This window comes from Scyliorhinus canicula, chromosome 16, assembly GCF_902713615.1.
Source record: "Scyliorhinus canicula chromosome 16, sScyCan1.1, whole genome shotgun sequence".
In the NCBI taxonomy this organism is placed as follows: domain Eukaryota; kingdom Metazoa; phylum Chordata; class Chondrichthyes; order Carcharhiniformes; family Scyliorhinidae; genus Scyliorhinus; species Scyliorhinus canicula.
Window position 1 is genome coordinate 31,370,627 of NC_052161.1, and position 15,807 is coordinate 31,386,433.

A 15,807-nucleotide genomic window follows, 5' to 3' on the forward strand; every position below is an offset into this window, starting at 1 on the left:
CCCACGGTTGTAGAGGGAAGAGAAGGTTGTAAAATCGGGTGGGGTGGCAGGTGTGGCAAGCCCTCCAATTGGTCAACAGCCCTTTGGGGAGGGGGGATCATCCTTTAAAGAGGTAGAAGCCCCAACTGAAGGTAGTTAATTGTCTGAGGAATTAAAAATGCACTCGGAGTTTCCATGACTGGCCAAGGCTGGCTGATCGGTAGTTGGGGCCACCACCACCCCATGAATCTTGACCTACATTGGTGAAAGTTACATACAAATTGAATCTCCATGTCAGATCACCTGTTGGTAGTCACTGTGTACATCAAAGAATGGCTGCTTGGGTAAGGTAGCAGCAGGGTGCCAGACAATCTGAAATATCAAAATGAAAAAAAGTTTTGAAATAAAGAAAAGAAATGGTAAGCAGAGGTGGAGATATATTGGGTGAAGATGGAAAGATTCTGCTGATTTGCATGTGGTTTTACTGTATATTTTGAAAAAGGATGCATTTAGAGGAGATTTCATTGTAGGTGCCCATCGATAACACTTTGCAGATGCATTGGAACCACACATTACAAATATTTTGAAAATCATACAAAAAGCTTTTGGATTCCACCCTTAGGGTTTTAAAGCAAAGAGGGATATTTGGTGTCACAATCAATTACATTTTTCAATATGCTTTGCTCCACTTTCACTTAACCACAAACATCAAAGAATTTCACTTTAAATGGGTTTATCAGATACCATCAAGTCATAAAAGTATTTTAAGTGCACCAGAAAGAAAATGATGTAATATTTGTTTATCAACAGAGCAATACTGTATTGTTGCTAAGAAAGGTTTTGGAAGGGCAGCATGGTGGGGCAGTGGTTAGCACTGCAGTCTCCCGGTGCCGAGGTCCCAGGTCCGATCTCGGCTCTGGGTCACTGTCCGTGTGGAGTTTGCACATTCTCCCCGTGTTTGCGTGGGTTTCGTCCCCACATCCCAAAGATGTGCAAGGTAGGTGGATTGAGCATGCTAAATTGCCCCTTAATTGGAAAAAATGTATTGGGTACTCTAAATTTATTTAAAAAAAGAAAGGTTTTGGAACTAAAAAATGAAGCTTAATTTTAATTGAAATTAGAAATACTTTATAAGATGAGCTACTGAACAATTCCCACATACAGATGGATATATACTTGTAGAAACTGCTTTAAGTTTTATCTGCTCTGTGCACACAAAAACGATTAAGAAAACTGGTGATTAAAGTGAGTTTGTAATTGCACAGAAAGGAAGGTTAGAAGTAGCAAATATTTAAGAATCAATCATAAGCACTGTAAAAATAACAAAAACAATTCAGTTTAAAATAAATCTGTAAGCTTGGCAAAAGCAAAAAGAAACTTATTCTGAGTAAATTAAACTGTAACCCTCTAAGTCATTTCACACTGAAGCATAATAACATCTGCTCAAAAGGTGAAACAATCTCATCAAAAAAATAATTTATTGTAAAGCTATTTGTTGAGGATGCACTTGAAATTGCTAAAGTTCAGGTATGAAATTCTTGGAAAAGGATGAGTTAGAATTAAATCACAGTTGCCATGGAAGCACATTTTGAAGGCAGAATATTTGAATAGTTAGTTACAGGTGTAGACAAGTGAAGAGCATTCAGAAAGGAATCCCCAGCGAGAGTTGATAAGGTAGGACTTGGAAACCATTCAAGCACAATCAAATGTGATAATAAAAATACAGGAGTGTATCTTAGCAGTGTGACAGTGCAGGGTAATAGACCTCAAATGTACTGTACCAGAAAATGGCAGCATGTGGATCCATAATTCTCCATTTGGTGAATTCCTAACCTTGGCATAAAGCCCTTTTGCATTTTCAAATAAGGAGCTGAGCGCCTTTTTGAGGTCCCTTGTGTAATTTTGGATTACCCTGAACATAGCCAGTGCTAATCCGGTTTCAATCTCGAAAACTGGAAAACCAGCTCTATGTTCAGCCTAACCATCACTCCTGAAAGAGAGCTCTGCAGATGTTAATGATGTCCGAACCGAAAGTCGAACCCTAAGCCTCTTGTGACCCTGAGCTAGGGATAGAAAGAAAATCATTAAATGTTTTCCCCCCATGATCATCATCCTATGTGACTTACTGGAAGCAGATAAATGTGGACATTAAGGACGTGATCCACCGGCCACGTTGCGCCTGAAAGATGGCGCGATGGTGCGATGTGGCTGGTAGATGCCAGGTGACCCTGTTCCCGGAACCTACCCGCTTTACTACGCCTCATGAGATCTTATGCAATCCTGCATGATTAGGTGAAGTGAATCCCACCTATTGTGGGCGGGATCATTTTTTGGGAAATCTGCATATTAGATTGAGACATCTAGTCTTGGTTCCCTGAGATAACTGAGGCTTTGGTATCTTCATCTCGGAGACCCCAGGTAAACGCCGTTCAGCATTTGTCCCCAAAACGGGGACCAGATGAACGGCAATTGTGGAGGCTTCCCAGGGGATTGCTTGCTCTCTAGCAAGCAAGGATACTTGCTCTCTAGGCAGGGTGGTACCCTGGCACCAGTGGTGCCAGCCTTTCACCCTGGCACTGCTAGCCTGGCACCCTGACGGGGATCGGGTCATGTGTATGATTTGTGGGGTGTGGGGGTGCCTGAGGACCCCCTTATAGGCACGTTTGTGCTGGGGGGGGGGGGGGGGGGGGGGGGGAGTTTGGGGGTTGCGTCAGAGGCTCGAGAGATCAGGACGACATTTAAAAATGACCTCCTGATCTCTCCCTGCACTGAGGAGTTCTGGCGAGAGGCGCTCCTCAGTGCAGCAAACGGCAGCACGTGCCCCACTGAGGCCCCATAACTAACTGGAGTCGTGTTAGATAGCGTAGTGTTTCTTGATGCTTTGAGTGCTGGGAAAAACACGGCTAAACATGAATGCTAGGGGACTCTGGTCCCATTTGGTTAGATTGGTCCCTAAATAACAAATGCCCAGATGTGACCATAGTTAAATATGCCATCGCATTCACTGTTCAGGATCAGCAAACAATTGAATAAAGGTTGATTACTTCGGTCAGATGTAGGTGACATTGATGGTGCAGGAATTCTCAGCATGAGTTCTAAGCTTCTGGAAAAGGGAAGATGACAAAGAAGAAATCTATCAAGAAATGAAAATCTTAAGAAGATTGTTGTTATTGAGATAATAGGCAAAGTTTTACTGTGGGCTTCAGGGCATCGACTTTGGGATGATATGGAGGACTCCCGGAACCCATGCTTCCTGTAGTGGGACCAACTCAACAATTTTACTGGAGGCAACCTCCTACTTGGACATCTTGGGGTTTACTATTCAATTAAGGCTGGTGGCAGCCCTGCATGTGGCCTCTAGCTTGAACAACCCCTGGATGTCAGGAGACAGGCCGTCTCTATGAAGCTGGTGGCCTTCAAAGGTGGTGGCAGGCAGCTCTGCTGCTGACAAAATGCTGGTGGGTCTGAAGAATTGACCCTAATAGGGTCCTTAAATATATAAGATGGCTGTCTTCCATTTGGTGCGTAGCCGATCCTCATCGTACCACAGCTGGGAAGCCTCTAGAGAACATTGTTTAAGTGAAATACTTTCATTCACGGTACTCAATCCATTCTTCCAAACTCCTGTCTGTAAGTAGTAATCTTGCATTAAATAGCTACTCAACAGCCACTGGCAGACTGACCTTTAACGGGACTGAATTTATGTCAGCACTGAATGCCATTAAAAAGTTGCTCTGAAAACAACTGAGCTTGGCATCTTTTTTACTTGCAGATGCCAATTTTAAGTTCAATTTCCACAGCAAAATGGAACAGGACACAGCAAATCTTGTGTGGCAGAAGTTTACGATAATAGTAAACTTCATTGTTCCAAGAAATAACATGCTGAGTTCTTACGTTATATAGGCCATAAGCTAAAGTTTGCAGAGACAATATAAATCTTGTCTTCTGGACAATAAAGGAGAGAATTAAGAAAATGAGGACACTAATTTTAAACAATGGCAGGCTCAGCTATAACCTAAATTCTGAATTAAACTTGTGATAGAATACATTGCAGCTTGAACATCATCTAAAATTAAGACTAGAAAACGTTTGCTGTCCTGGCACTGTTCGATAAGTCAAATAGAGCTAAAAATACACTTAAACAATTGGTTGAAATGTGAATAAGTTCAGTATTCAACCGTTTCAATCAACAATACTGGTCATAAACTTTTTATACACATTAAATGCTCAATTCTAACAAATGCACATTCCACATGTTCAGACTGCTCCGATAGAGGAGACATATTAACAGCAAACACGCATAACCAGAATCATTATAGTTTCAAACCAGTTGAAAAGAAAAAAAAATTGTGGGTGTGTAAATTTTGAAAAATACAAAGCTTTTTCTTTCATTCAAATTTATTACATTAGTTAAATTGGTACTTGCTAAAAAGCGAAGAGAAAATTTAGCTGTTTCGACATGGAAGAGTTTACACGTGAAACTAAAATGAATAAACTTGTGACTTACTTAAATCATCTTGGAATGCAGAAGGAATAAATTCAGCAAAAGCAGTCGGTTAAGAACTGTTAAGGTTGACTGCAAGGTTGTGATTGCAGATCAAATTCTTTAATAAAGATTTCTGCCCTCAGTTAAAATCTGCTTCTTCACTAAGTTTCTTCTCACTTGAGGTTCTGGTGGTATCCGGGTACTTCTGTGGAGTTGATAGCAACAGTGTAAAGTTGTAGCTTAATCTTTGCTGTGTGTAACTCTGCTTTTGAATTAATAAAGTCCAAGATGTAAGCAATAGTCTAACAGCAGAGTTATTAACAATACTAGTAAACAGATTTTTCAGTTGCTGCCGCAGATCATGCTGTCTGTGTTCATTCAGACATCATTCCACAGATATCCCTGTTGGGTCACCTAAATTAACTCAGCATTTTATTCTGTTGTAACTGACATGCAAATAATCAGAAGTTATGAAAAACTATTTGTAAATTTTAATATGCAAGTTTTATTTTATACATTTTATTGTCTCATAATTGATCTCAAATAGTTTACATGATCTTTCTAAATGCATGACCTAAATGTTGTTTGTAAATAGATCTATTTGTTCCCATTGGGTTATATCTCACCTGCATTCAGTAAGAAAATACTAGTAGAAGTGAGCTGAAGAATATCTGTAAGATGTTCTTTTAGATAACAAAGATACAGTTGATACTGTAGTTTTAAAACTTACTTCTTTGGACAAAATGAGGTTCATTGAAACTATCTGGCTGAAGGCAAAGGAATCATTGACCAATAGTTTAGATGAGATTTCATACGTAGCTCCTTAAAATCCAAGTGCAATTATTGCATACCGCCAATGGCATCAAGTCAAGTCTGAGTATAGATCACATACAAGTAAGTATCTTGTATTGCTAGAGCATGATGATTAGTCTGATGATTTTCTGATTGCCCATGGTGATCATCTATGGAAAGGGTAACCATGATACCATCCTATAAAGGAAAAGTCAACTTTCAAACTATACGTACTTTCAAGTTTATTATTTGATAGGATAGTATAAATATTCGTATCAAACCAGATACTGATGAACAGGTTAAATTATAGTGAGCACCACCTTTACCAGCCCAGATCTGATTTATTTGCCAGCTGAAGCAGAGAGTATGTCAATGTATCAAGGATTTGAAACTTGCAACAATTACTTTTGGGATGAGTAATTTCAACATGTTCTGGTCAGTCATATTACTCTAACTCATATAAAGGACAGATTCTTCTTATGGTATTTGGATCTTTGCATCGCTATTGTCACTAAGTGAATGCTGGGGTTGAGACTTAAGTTTGATGAAGAAAATCTTTACAGAAGTGCCAATGCTGATCCAGTGCATCCTTAATATTTGTGTTCCCTTCCTTTCATTTTAAAAATGTTTTTACAGGATGTGGGTGTTGCTGATTAGGCCAGCATTTATTGACCTTCCCTAGTTACCCGAGAGAAGGTGGTGGCGAGCTACTTCTTGAACCGTTGCAGTTTGGGAGGGAATTCCAGGATTTTGACCCAGTGACAGTGAAGGAACAGTGATGCATTTCCAAGTCAGGATGGTGAATGACCTGGAGGGGAACTTCCAAGTGGTGGTGTTCCCAGATATCTAGAACATAGAACAGTACAGCACAGAACAGGCCCTTCGGCCCTCAATGTTGTGCCGAGCATTGTCCGAAACCAAGATCAAGCTATCCCACTCCCTGTCATTCTGGTGTGCTCTATGTGCCTATTCGATAACCACTTCCTAAAGTGTCCGACTCCACTATCACAGCAGGCAGTCCATTCCACACCCTAACCACTCTCTGAGTAAAGAACCTACCTCGGACATCCCTCCTATATCTCCCACCCTGAATCTTATAGTTATGCTGCCCTTGTGCTTCTAAATGGTTGTGGTCGTGGGTTTGGAAGGTGATGTCTTAGGAACCTTGGTGAGTTCCTGCAGTGCATTTTGTAGACGAAGCACATGGCTGCCACTGTTAGTCAGCGCTGGAGGGATTGAATGTTTGTGGAATTGGGAGCAATCAAACGGGCTGCTTTGTCCTGGATGGTGTCGAGCTTCTTGAGTGTTGTTGGAGCTGCATTCATCCAAATAAGTGGAGAATATTCCATCACTTTTACATGCAAATGAGAGTGGCTATGGACAGCCTACCTGTGAATCGTCTTGTTTTTGAGTCTTTGAATCATCTGATTGTAATTCATTACAGAAAAAGGCTCATAACAAAAGGATTCAGAAAAGGTATTCCCCCAGTTCACGGAGATTCTGAAACTAGAACTTGGCACAAATATATTTGATATTAATCACCCATGTGCCCAACCTGGAAGTTGATTCCAGTGAAAATAATAGATGTTCAAAGATAACTTAAATTTTCTTGACTTACGCTCACTATCACGTCTTTCTTCAGGTGGGACGGCAGGATAGTCTAGCCTGCCAATTAATTACTGCCAGTCTAGTTTTGTAATCATCTACCAACAGGCAGTATTCAAATAGTACAAAATAGTGCATCTTTTTCACAACCCACTTGAGACAGATGTGTTCAGCATTTGAACAGACTAACAACCCACTAAATTTTCCCAAGTGACCAAATTCAAGTAAAAGATAGAAATCTGGGACTTCAACAATTGACCTTTATAATGGTCATCAAGCACACCTACTGCTCACGCTGTTGCCAAGAGGGTGTAAGCTTTTAATAATCAATTGTTGCACATATTACACTCAACCAATAATTGAATTCAGTATTACTTTTAAACAAAGACAATCTTGTATAGCAACACACTTTCTGAAGACACCAAATAATGAATGAAAGATGACTGTTACAATGTGTTTGATTCTGATATACAGTTAATGAACATTAAACACAAATAATTATATGGACTTATGATAGTACTTGGTTTAAATTTGCCATTCACAATAAAGTCAACGCAATGTCAAAAAATGCAGTGCATAGATGAACCACCTGGATTTAAGGTGTCACTAGGAATATATTTCACTTGAAGCAGAGTGCCATACGTCAATTTTCGATACAAAATCCTTGCATATTTCTTGTTTCATAAAATAAATCATTTCAAAGTAATCATTTGTAAGAGGCACTTGTGCAGCGAACAGTCTAAACATATGGAAATAGAAGACATTATACCTCTTTATATACAGTACACCCCTTTTATCACTGTTTGCTCATCATTTGAATGCCCAGAAATGTAACAGAACAACATTTAAAAGTGCAAGCACATTAGGTGGAGGATTATAAATTGCTGATTTTTAGGCACAATATCTTTACAAACTTTACAAACCCTGATTGTATGAAGAATCTTACGAAAATAACCTCATCTGACCAGCTGGTTATTAACAAAAAACCACAACCATATGGACCACCAGAGAGACTAGCGACTGCTGGTCTGTCTCTGTGAAAGAAACGGCAACTTTTTATTATTCATAAAAAGCACACCAAGCGGGAAAGAATGATGACTATATTAAAATAAGGAACCAGATCATTCTGGGCGGACTTTTTTCCTGAATTAGGGACTGGAAACAAATAAAATGTTAGAATCATTGACTAAAGCAGTAGCTTCAAACACCATTTTTTTCTCAAGACAATGCAACAATTTGTAAGTAATGGCACAGCTCAATATTTTGACAGATATCATCATCCATTTTTCATGTACTATGTTAAATTCCCACATTTGGTTTGCAGCAGCAGTTTTATGACCAGGCAGCAATAAATGATTGCATGAAGAATATATATATATATATATATATTTTCAGACCCATACTGGCAGCAAACCTAGAACTCTGCTTTAAAAAGGTCTTAAATGAAGCCTCTTCATACCTTAGGTTTGCAAAATGACAAAGGTCCCCACACAGTGCAGTAGCTCAGATACTTGCTTCACAATCTTGTCACTTTGCCGTCAGCAGGCATTTAAGTCCATCATCTTTATCACCGAGAGAATCAACATTTATCTTGCTTTGTAGCAAACATGGCGTTGGTTGACATTGGCCATGGTGTTTAGTACCTTGCAGGATTCTATTCATTCTATAATCCTAACCAAAACAAATCAAGGTTTTTTGTTTTTCAGTAGGCCAAAGCTGTTCAAATGAAGTATTGCCCAATGCACACCACATTTGTACAGCCGGAATAATCATGTTGGGGTGATACAAATGTATTTTAAACCAAGGGGAAAGGTTTACTTGGCCACAACTTCATTTTTTACAAGTCAGCCTGAATGACTGTGGCAATGTGGGATCTAAGCTCAGAGTGCCACGTAACGTAGGACACTTACAGCCTACAAAGACAGAAGATTATTGGCAACAGATTTGAGTGGATTAAAAACAACATAACCAGAAGTAAAAAGCAGCTTTGAACTCACTACATTATGCATCCTCGAAGAGCATTAAAAATATACAAAGGAGTACATCAAATTATTAATATTTATGCCAATTCAGTTGTATTTTTGAATTGCTGCAATAACAGGGTAAACTAACAGTTTGAAAATGATCCTTTTATTTCTATTTGCTTCCATCTAGATTGCTGCAATGCAATTTAGATGGAGATGTGCACCTAGTTGTTCAATCAGATTTGAAGTACTACACATAAATAATGCACTCGAGGAATTTGCACAGCTGTACATGATGTGAATCACGAGCGCATGCAACCATTTTGACCAATTTAGTTGATCCGTGCAGACAAAAATCGCAGAATTCAATTGATAATCTTGCACTTCAAATCCAAATTAAATCTATGTTGTGTCCATTAAATGACACCTAAATTCAGATTAGCACGTAATTGATTTAATCATAACTGATACTGGACAAAATACCAGAACAGTTAGATTACATTTAGTCAGCTTGTACATGATTTTACATTGCCTGTGAAACCTCAGAAGCCCTTTAAAACACAAAGGCCTATTGTGATATGTAACCAGCCTTGGCTGACATAAGGTAAAAAGTTACCATCCTAGACCAGCACACTGCAGCACTGAGTATGATTCAAAAAAAATACTTCATTAACTGTGAAGCTCTTTGAGATATCCTGAAGTGATGAAGATACAGGTTTCTTTTTTAAATGAAATAAAGGAAGTTAAATTCACCAGTCCCAGATGACCAAAGGCTGCTTTCCCCTTTGTTGCTGATTAACCTGAGGATCACCGCACCTCAGGCGAAGGGTAAGGTTGAGAACGCGGAGCCTTCATGAATAACCTCAGCCAGTACGGGAATTGAACCTGTGCTGCTGGCCACACTCTGCGTCACAAACCAGCTGTCTAGCCAACTGAGCTTGATTAACTGGTGATATCTCATTTGTGGGGCCTTGCTTTGAACAAAATGGCTGCTAAATTGGCCTACTTAATAGTCACTGTACCGCAAACTAATTGGTTGGCGGTGAAGTACTATTGCGTTTGAGGTGTCCTGAAAAATGTACTAGTAATTAGGGCTTAGATCAATACAGCTTGGCTCTCTTTCTCCATAGGTATCCGAAGTAACTCAATTTCTTCTCAGGGGCTATTAAGAGAATGAAGGACAGGATATGTGATTTTCATGATATGGAAAACATTCATCTGTGTTCCATTGTGACGGAAAAGCAAGTGCCAACTTCACAATTCCTATTTTACGCAGTCAGTGAATTGCATAAACAGAATACATAACACTGAACAGTATGACGGACACCCTGTTTATTCTGCTCTTGGGAAAGTTCTTCACATCTTGCTTGTGAAATAAAATAGAAAATCCACTCAGCTATAGCATTTCAACATAATCAGTAACAGCTGCCTGGCTGCTCTTCATGGCCATCAACATAACTTACACTCACAGCCTAGCAATCAGATAAGTGAAAGACAAAGCATTATCTACTAACGCGCTAGAACAATTTAGTTCAAACTGAACTATAGACTGAGCATGCAATTTAGCAAAACATCCTGAAGCACTTGTGTTTTACCCAAGTATCTATTATGCATTACATTGTGATCTCCACGGGGCATATTTAACTATGAGACAAATGTCATCTTATGTAGCTGTTACAAAGGCAAGCTATGCCTCTTCCTCCTTCTCGACCTGTTTGCAGCCATTGATCGAACCATTCTCTTCCAATGTTTCTCCACTCTCCCAGATGGGTGAGACTGCCCTCGTCTGGTTAACACTCTTAGCTATTTGATTGTAGCTATAGAATCACCAATCGTTTCTGTTCCCATTCCCACACTCTCTGGCGTTCCAAAGGGATCTATCCTTGGCTTCCTCCTGCTTCTCATCTACATACTGCCCCTCATCTGAAAAAACGATGGGCCGAATTTTCACTTGGCAGCAGAGATAGAACCAGAAATGGATGGGCCTGCAATTTCCTGCTATTAACTGTGTGCAAGTCGCTGGTAGTCAATTAGAGGGCCTATTCAGGCCGCTCTGCAGACACGGAGTGAAATTTTCCAGATGAGGCACAGGCCACCACTGAGGTTAAAAAGTGGCCAAGGGATGGAGCAGCTTCCTGCTGGCAGAGCAGGGGTTGGGCCAACACAGCCAGCTCTCCCTCCACAATGATGGCCTCAAAACTGTGACCTCTTTCATTTCAAAAATTTCAGAAGGCTCCTCAGAGGATCTCTCCATCTTGAAACATGTTTTCTTTCTCCCACCTATATTGGCACCTTCCACCACTGTCGGTTTGATTGCCATTCTTTTATTGTTGACCCTCCAGCCTCTGGAGCCCACCAGCCAGAAAAGGCCTCTACGAAATTGCTCTCTGTGTTCCAGCATGGGCATGACCCACATTTCCTCAAGATGGCAGCATCAGGATCCACTCCAAACAAAAATCCAGCTCAATACCAGTTTCCATCTGTATGTTGATGACACCCAGCTTTACCTTACCATCAACTAATGTCTGTCAATTGTCAGTTCGCTTATCTGTCATTCAATACTGGATGACCAGCAATTTCATCCAATTAAATATTGGGAAGAACTAAAACCATTGTTTTTGGTCCCCACCTTAAACACTGTTCCACCTCTCTCCCTCTGCAACTGTCTGCGGCTGAACGAGATCATTTGCAAACTTTGTGTTGTATTTGACTCTGAGATGAACTTTCAATCGCATTCATGCTGTCACTAAAACCACCAATTTCACCTGTCACACAGCCTTGTCTTTGCCTGTGCCTCAGTCCTTCTGCTGATGAAACCCTCATTCCTGTCTTTGTTACTTCTTGACTTGACTATTCTAACCAACCCTGACCAGCCTCCCACATTCTACCCGTCCTAAATTTGTGGACATATAACACTTTGCTGCCTGTGTGTCCAAATTCACAACAAATTGTGTTCACCCATTACTTCTATACCTGCTGATCTACACTTGCTCCTGGTTAGGCAATGCTTCAATTGTAAATTCTCAGCTTTGTTTTCAAACCTTCAATGGACAGACCCTCCCTATCTCTGTAATCTCCACCAATCCTATGACCCACAGATAACTGGACTCCACTAATGTGGTCTCTGGAGCATCCCTGATTTTAATCGTTTTACCATTGTGGTTGCAGTGCCTTTCACCCAGACCCTGACCTATGAAATTCCCTCCCTGAATTTTTCTGCCTAGTTTCCTTCTTTAAAACCTAACTCCTTTGGTGGTTTGATCAAAATCCTCCTTTTGTGGCTCAGGGTCATATTTTTGTTTCATAACACCTCTGTGAAGAACATTTGGCTATTTCATTACATTAAAGGAGCAAAAGAAATAAAAGTTATTACTGTATGAGATGTATTAAACTATTTTTTGTGGAATCATGCAACTTCCTACTTTCTCTGCCTTTTGTGTTCCTAGTTGTTATAGCTATGCCATTCTTAAATGCACTGTTCAAATAGTGCATGACAACAAGCTACATTTTTGTGAGATGTTTATTTTATACTCGGCACCAATATAAAATTACATAGTTAGAAATAGGTACCAGTACAACACCTCAAACAAATTCATATACATTGCTTGGAAGGCAGAGAAAAAAGCTGCTCTTTGTCTTACAACATATGCTTTCTATCCATGCAGTTTCTATCATCAGCTGTATATCCACGATCAATAGCTTCTCTTCACAATGTACTTTGTGATCACTTGTTATGTCTATGCTGTAGGCAAGTGTGAGACGAGTTCACTGTGCCAGTCAAACTCTTCCATCAGTACATCTTTGGCCCTGGGTGCTAGATTTGAAAGTTTTATGAGGTGGAAAATTTGCTCAGATAATGTGTCTATCTAAGGTAATGGTTTATCAACCAGAATTTATATAAAATATTAAAACAAGTTTTTCAAAATAGATAAGTCTTAGATAAACATTTACATTTATTTGGATTGTCTTGTGAATACAGTATTTCTGTAGTAAAATCTGAGTAAGTCATGCAAATTATGAGCAATAACTTGGCTTGCTTTTTCCTTCTTGGTTCAGTCCTATTTTTTCCATCCTAACTGTTCACTTTAAATCATGTTTTGCAAAACCTTTCCCCTAATTTTAGTTCCCCTGAAATTCCTTGCAGCAAAAATAAGAAACAATATACCTGTTGCAACAGCTGCTTCCACACCCCACTGTATCCATCGTACCCAGTATGCATTACTCTTCCATAGAATCATAGAATTTACAGTGCAGGAGGCCATTCAGCCCATCGAGTCTGCACTGGTCCTTGGAAAGAGCACCCCACACCTCTTCAGTTGTTTCCTACTGTTTTTATGGTCCTTCTAGACAAGCATGGATAAATGTTCAACTAACAACCTACAGAAACAATTATCATCCAGTATATTTTTAAAAAATCATAAACTTAACCATAAACCTGGCTTTAACAGCATTCCGCCTCACCGCAATATCAATTGGGATTCTGAAAATTGTAGAGTCTGGATACACCCCCTTACCTACTCTGAAACTTCAATATTCTCATTCAGCTAACTCATTCCACATCTTCAGCAAGATGCACAAACAAAATGTGCATGCATTTGAAAGACTGCAGGATCCAGCAAGCAAGATGGAGCAACCTGTACAGCTCTCAAGGACCTACTCACAAAGGAGAAAAAGGAAAAATGAAAATAAATGAAATCAAAATGCAAGAAGTATAGGGGAAAAGAACATACATGAGGTGGAAGCACAAGATTAAGAGAATGGAGTGAAAAGGTGGAAGGGATTAAGACGAAGAGGAAAAAAAAACAAGAGCACAGTGAAAAAGGGAGAGAGAGAGAAAGTGAAAGAACTGAGCAAGAGAATCCCAATCTAGACATTGTGAGACAAAAACATTTTTGGTGAGGCTTAGCCCAAAGAAAACTGAAATGAAATAGCCTTGCCTGGAAAAGTTTGAGGAACTGCTTATATATTCTAAAAGGTAAATGCTGTGTAGGTTACAAAAACGGAGACATTTACACAAACATGCTGTATGGCGTGGTTGGCTAGAGTAATTTAAAATAGTCGATATGTATTGTGATGTTGTTGCACAGCAATAATTTAACATACAGTGTTATCTTATTTTCACAGCCTTAACATAAACCATGTATTTAGACCCGATAAAGCAGCATTCGCTCTGCGCAGATCTGTCCAACCAGGCTTGCATATTGTCGTACCGCCGCTTCATCATTGGCTCTCTTGTTCTGTCTCTGATAGATGCTGTAAGGCATTACGGTACTCTTGTACAGTACACAAACTTTACCAAGGTCTCGTAATCTATTTTCATCTTCTGGAAAAAAAAACAGCAAGATAGTTGCTTAATAAAGACTGTACACAGTAGGCATTCATTTTATCAGTTAGATAGTGAATAGCACTGTGCAGTCAGGAATGTCCAAACAGTTTCAAACAAACTTAAGGTGCAAAATTGAGAATTTTAAATTGCAAGTAATTTCAATTTACAAACTGGTTCTCTTCATCAGATGCAAGTTTAGAAAAAACAACCACAAGATGGTGTCAGGAAATAAAACATGATTTAATATTTAAAAAGTGTTCACTTTGATTTAATTTTTTGTTTATTTTCTTCATTTCTATTTTCTGGAACAACATTGAATAAACTCAATTTCTGAATGGTTACGGCTTTTAGCTTGAATTTGCAAATCTGTTTCTCTCAACCCCTCCATATAAGTCAGGTTTAATACAGATAAACCACATTGGGTAACACTCATTTAGTGTAAATTATCCCCATCCGAACCCTACTGTCCATTTAAATCTTTTGTGAAACACCTTGGCATGTTTTCTGTTTTAAATTCTTCATAAATGTAAACTGTTGGTAAGTACTACTCAATTTATAATATTATAAAAAAGTAATGTGGATGCCCATTTTTTCCAAACTGATGAGAAAGGGAGGGATTGAATATTTATGTATAAAATAGGAGAATATGGGCTATGTAGGTATATATACGCACACACCAATAGGATTCTTTTTAATGTGCATTGTTTCAATGACACACAAATCAGTGTAAAGTAATGGTGGACAACCTATGGCCCAGGGGCTCTGACTAAGGCTCACAAGACATTTTGTTGACCATTGCCCACACAAAGGTTGCTACATTCCACTATTTCCATCCATGTAGTTTTTTTCCTACTGCTATGACTGAAGTGATACCCACGTAAAGCAAGCACAAATGAAGGGAGGTGCATGCTGATTGCACACAACATTGCCCGTGAGAGCCGCGCGCTTTCTCTGCATCCAAAGTGTAAATATTTCTTTTGTTTTTACCATTTGAAGTTGATGAGGGTTCAATTATATAAATGATTAAGTATTTTCTGTAACTTGCGGTGTATAGTAAATGTATTTAATCTTAATCATAGGTTCATGGTTAGTGAACAAGCCTGATTTCAATCTTACGGCCCACTGAGATGAAGGAGGGCCATTCATACAACCCACCCGCTTGACTAGGTTGCCCACCACTGATGCAAAGTCCATAACAAACTACAAATTTATTATAGTTCTGATTCACTTTTCTTCATTCAATTACAACTTTAAAAGGCTTTCACATGTTACATAAGCAAACTATTGTTTTAATTTTGAGAGGGGCTTGACAGTAGGTTTAAAATGGGTACACATCTGTACATCGTTCTAGAAAGAGGAGAGGAGGAATTAACTTTGCAGGTCCCTCTTCACCTCCTCCACAAGGCTGCTGAGGTTCTAGTTGTGGAGCCTCGACAAATGGGGCTGTGGATTTAAATATCTTCACAGCTTGATAATTCTAAAGAAGAGGATCAGCTATGATCCTGTTGAATGGCGGAGCAGACTCGAGAGGCTGAACAGTGTACACTTGTTCTTTGGGGCTGGTTTAGCACGTGGCTAAATCGCTGGCTTTGAAGGCAGGCCAGCAGCACGGTTCAATTCCCGTACCAGCCTCCCCGAACAGGCGCCAAATATGG

The 15,807-nt window shown here is 39.5% G+C and overlaps 1 protein-coding gene across 6 annotated transcripts in view; it reads right to left on the reverse strand.

The window, feature by feature from the left end:
- Nucleotides 1-7,157: 7,157 nt before the first annotated feature.
- Nucleotides 7,158-15,807, reverse strand: part of LOC119979283 (arginyl-tRNA--protein transferase 1) — a 350,309-nt gene continuing 341,659 nt past the window's right edge. For all 6 annotated transcript variants that reach the window (XM_038821318.1, XM_038821322.1, XM_038821321.1 and 3 more), the window contains one exon: nt 7,158-14,149. In XM_038821318.1, coding sequence (XP_038677246.1) covers nt 13,971-14,149 — 179 coding nt within the window. In that variant the 3' untranslated portion in view covers nt 7,158-13,970. The remainder of the gene's footprint in view (nt 14,150-15,807) is intronic.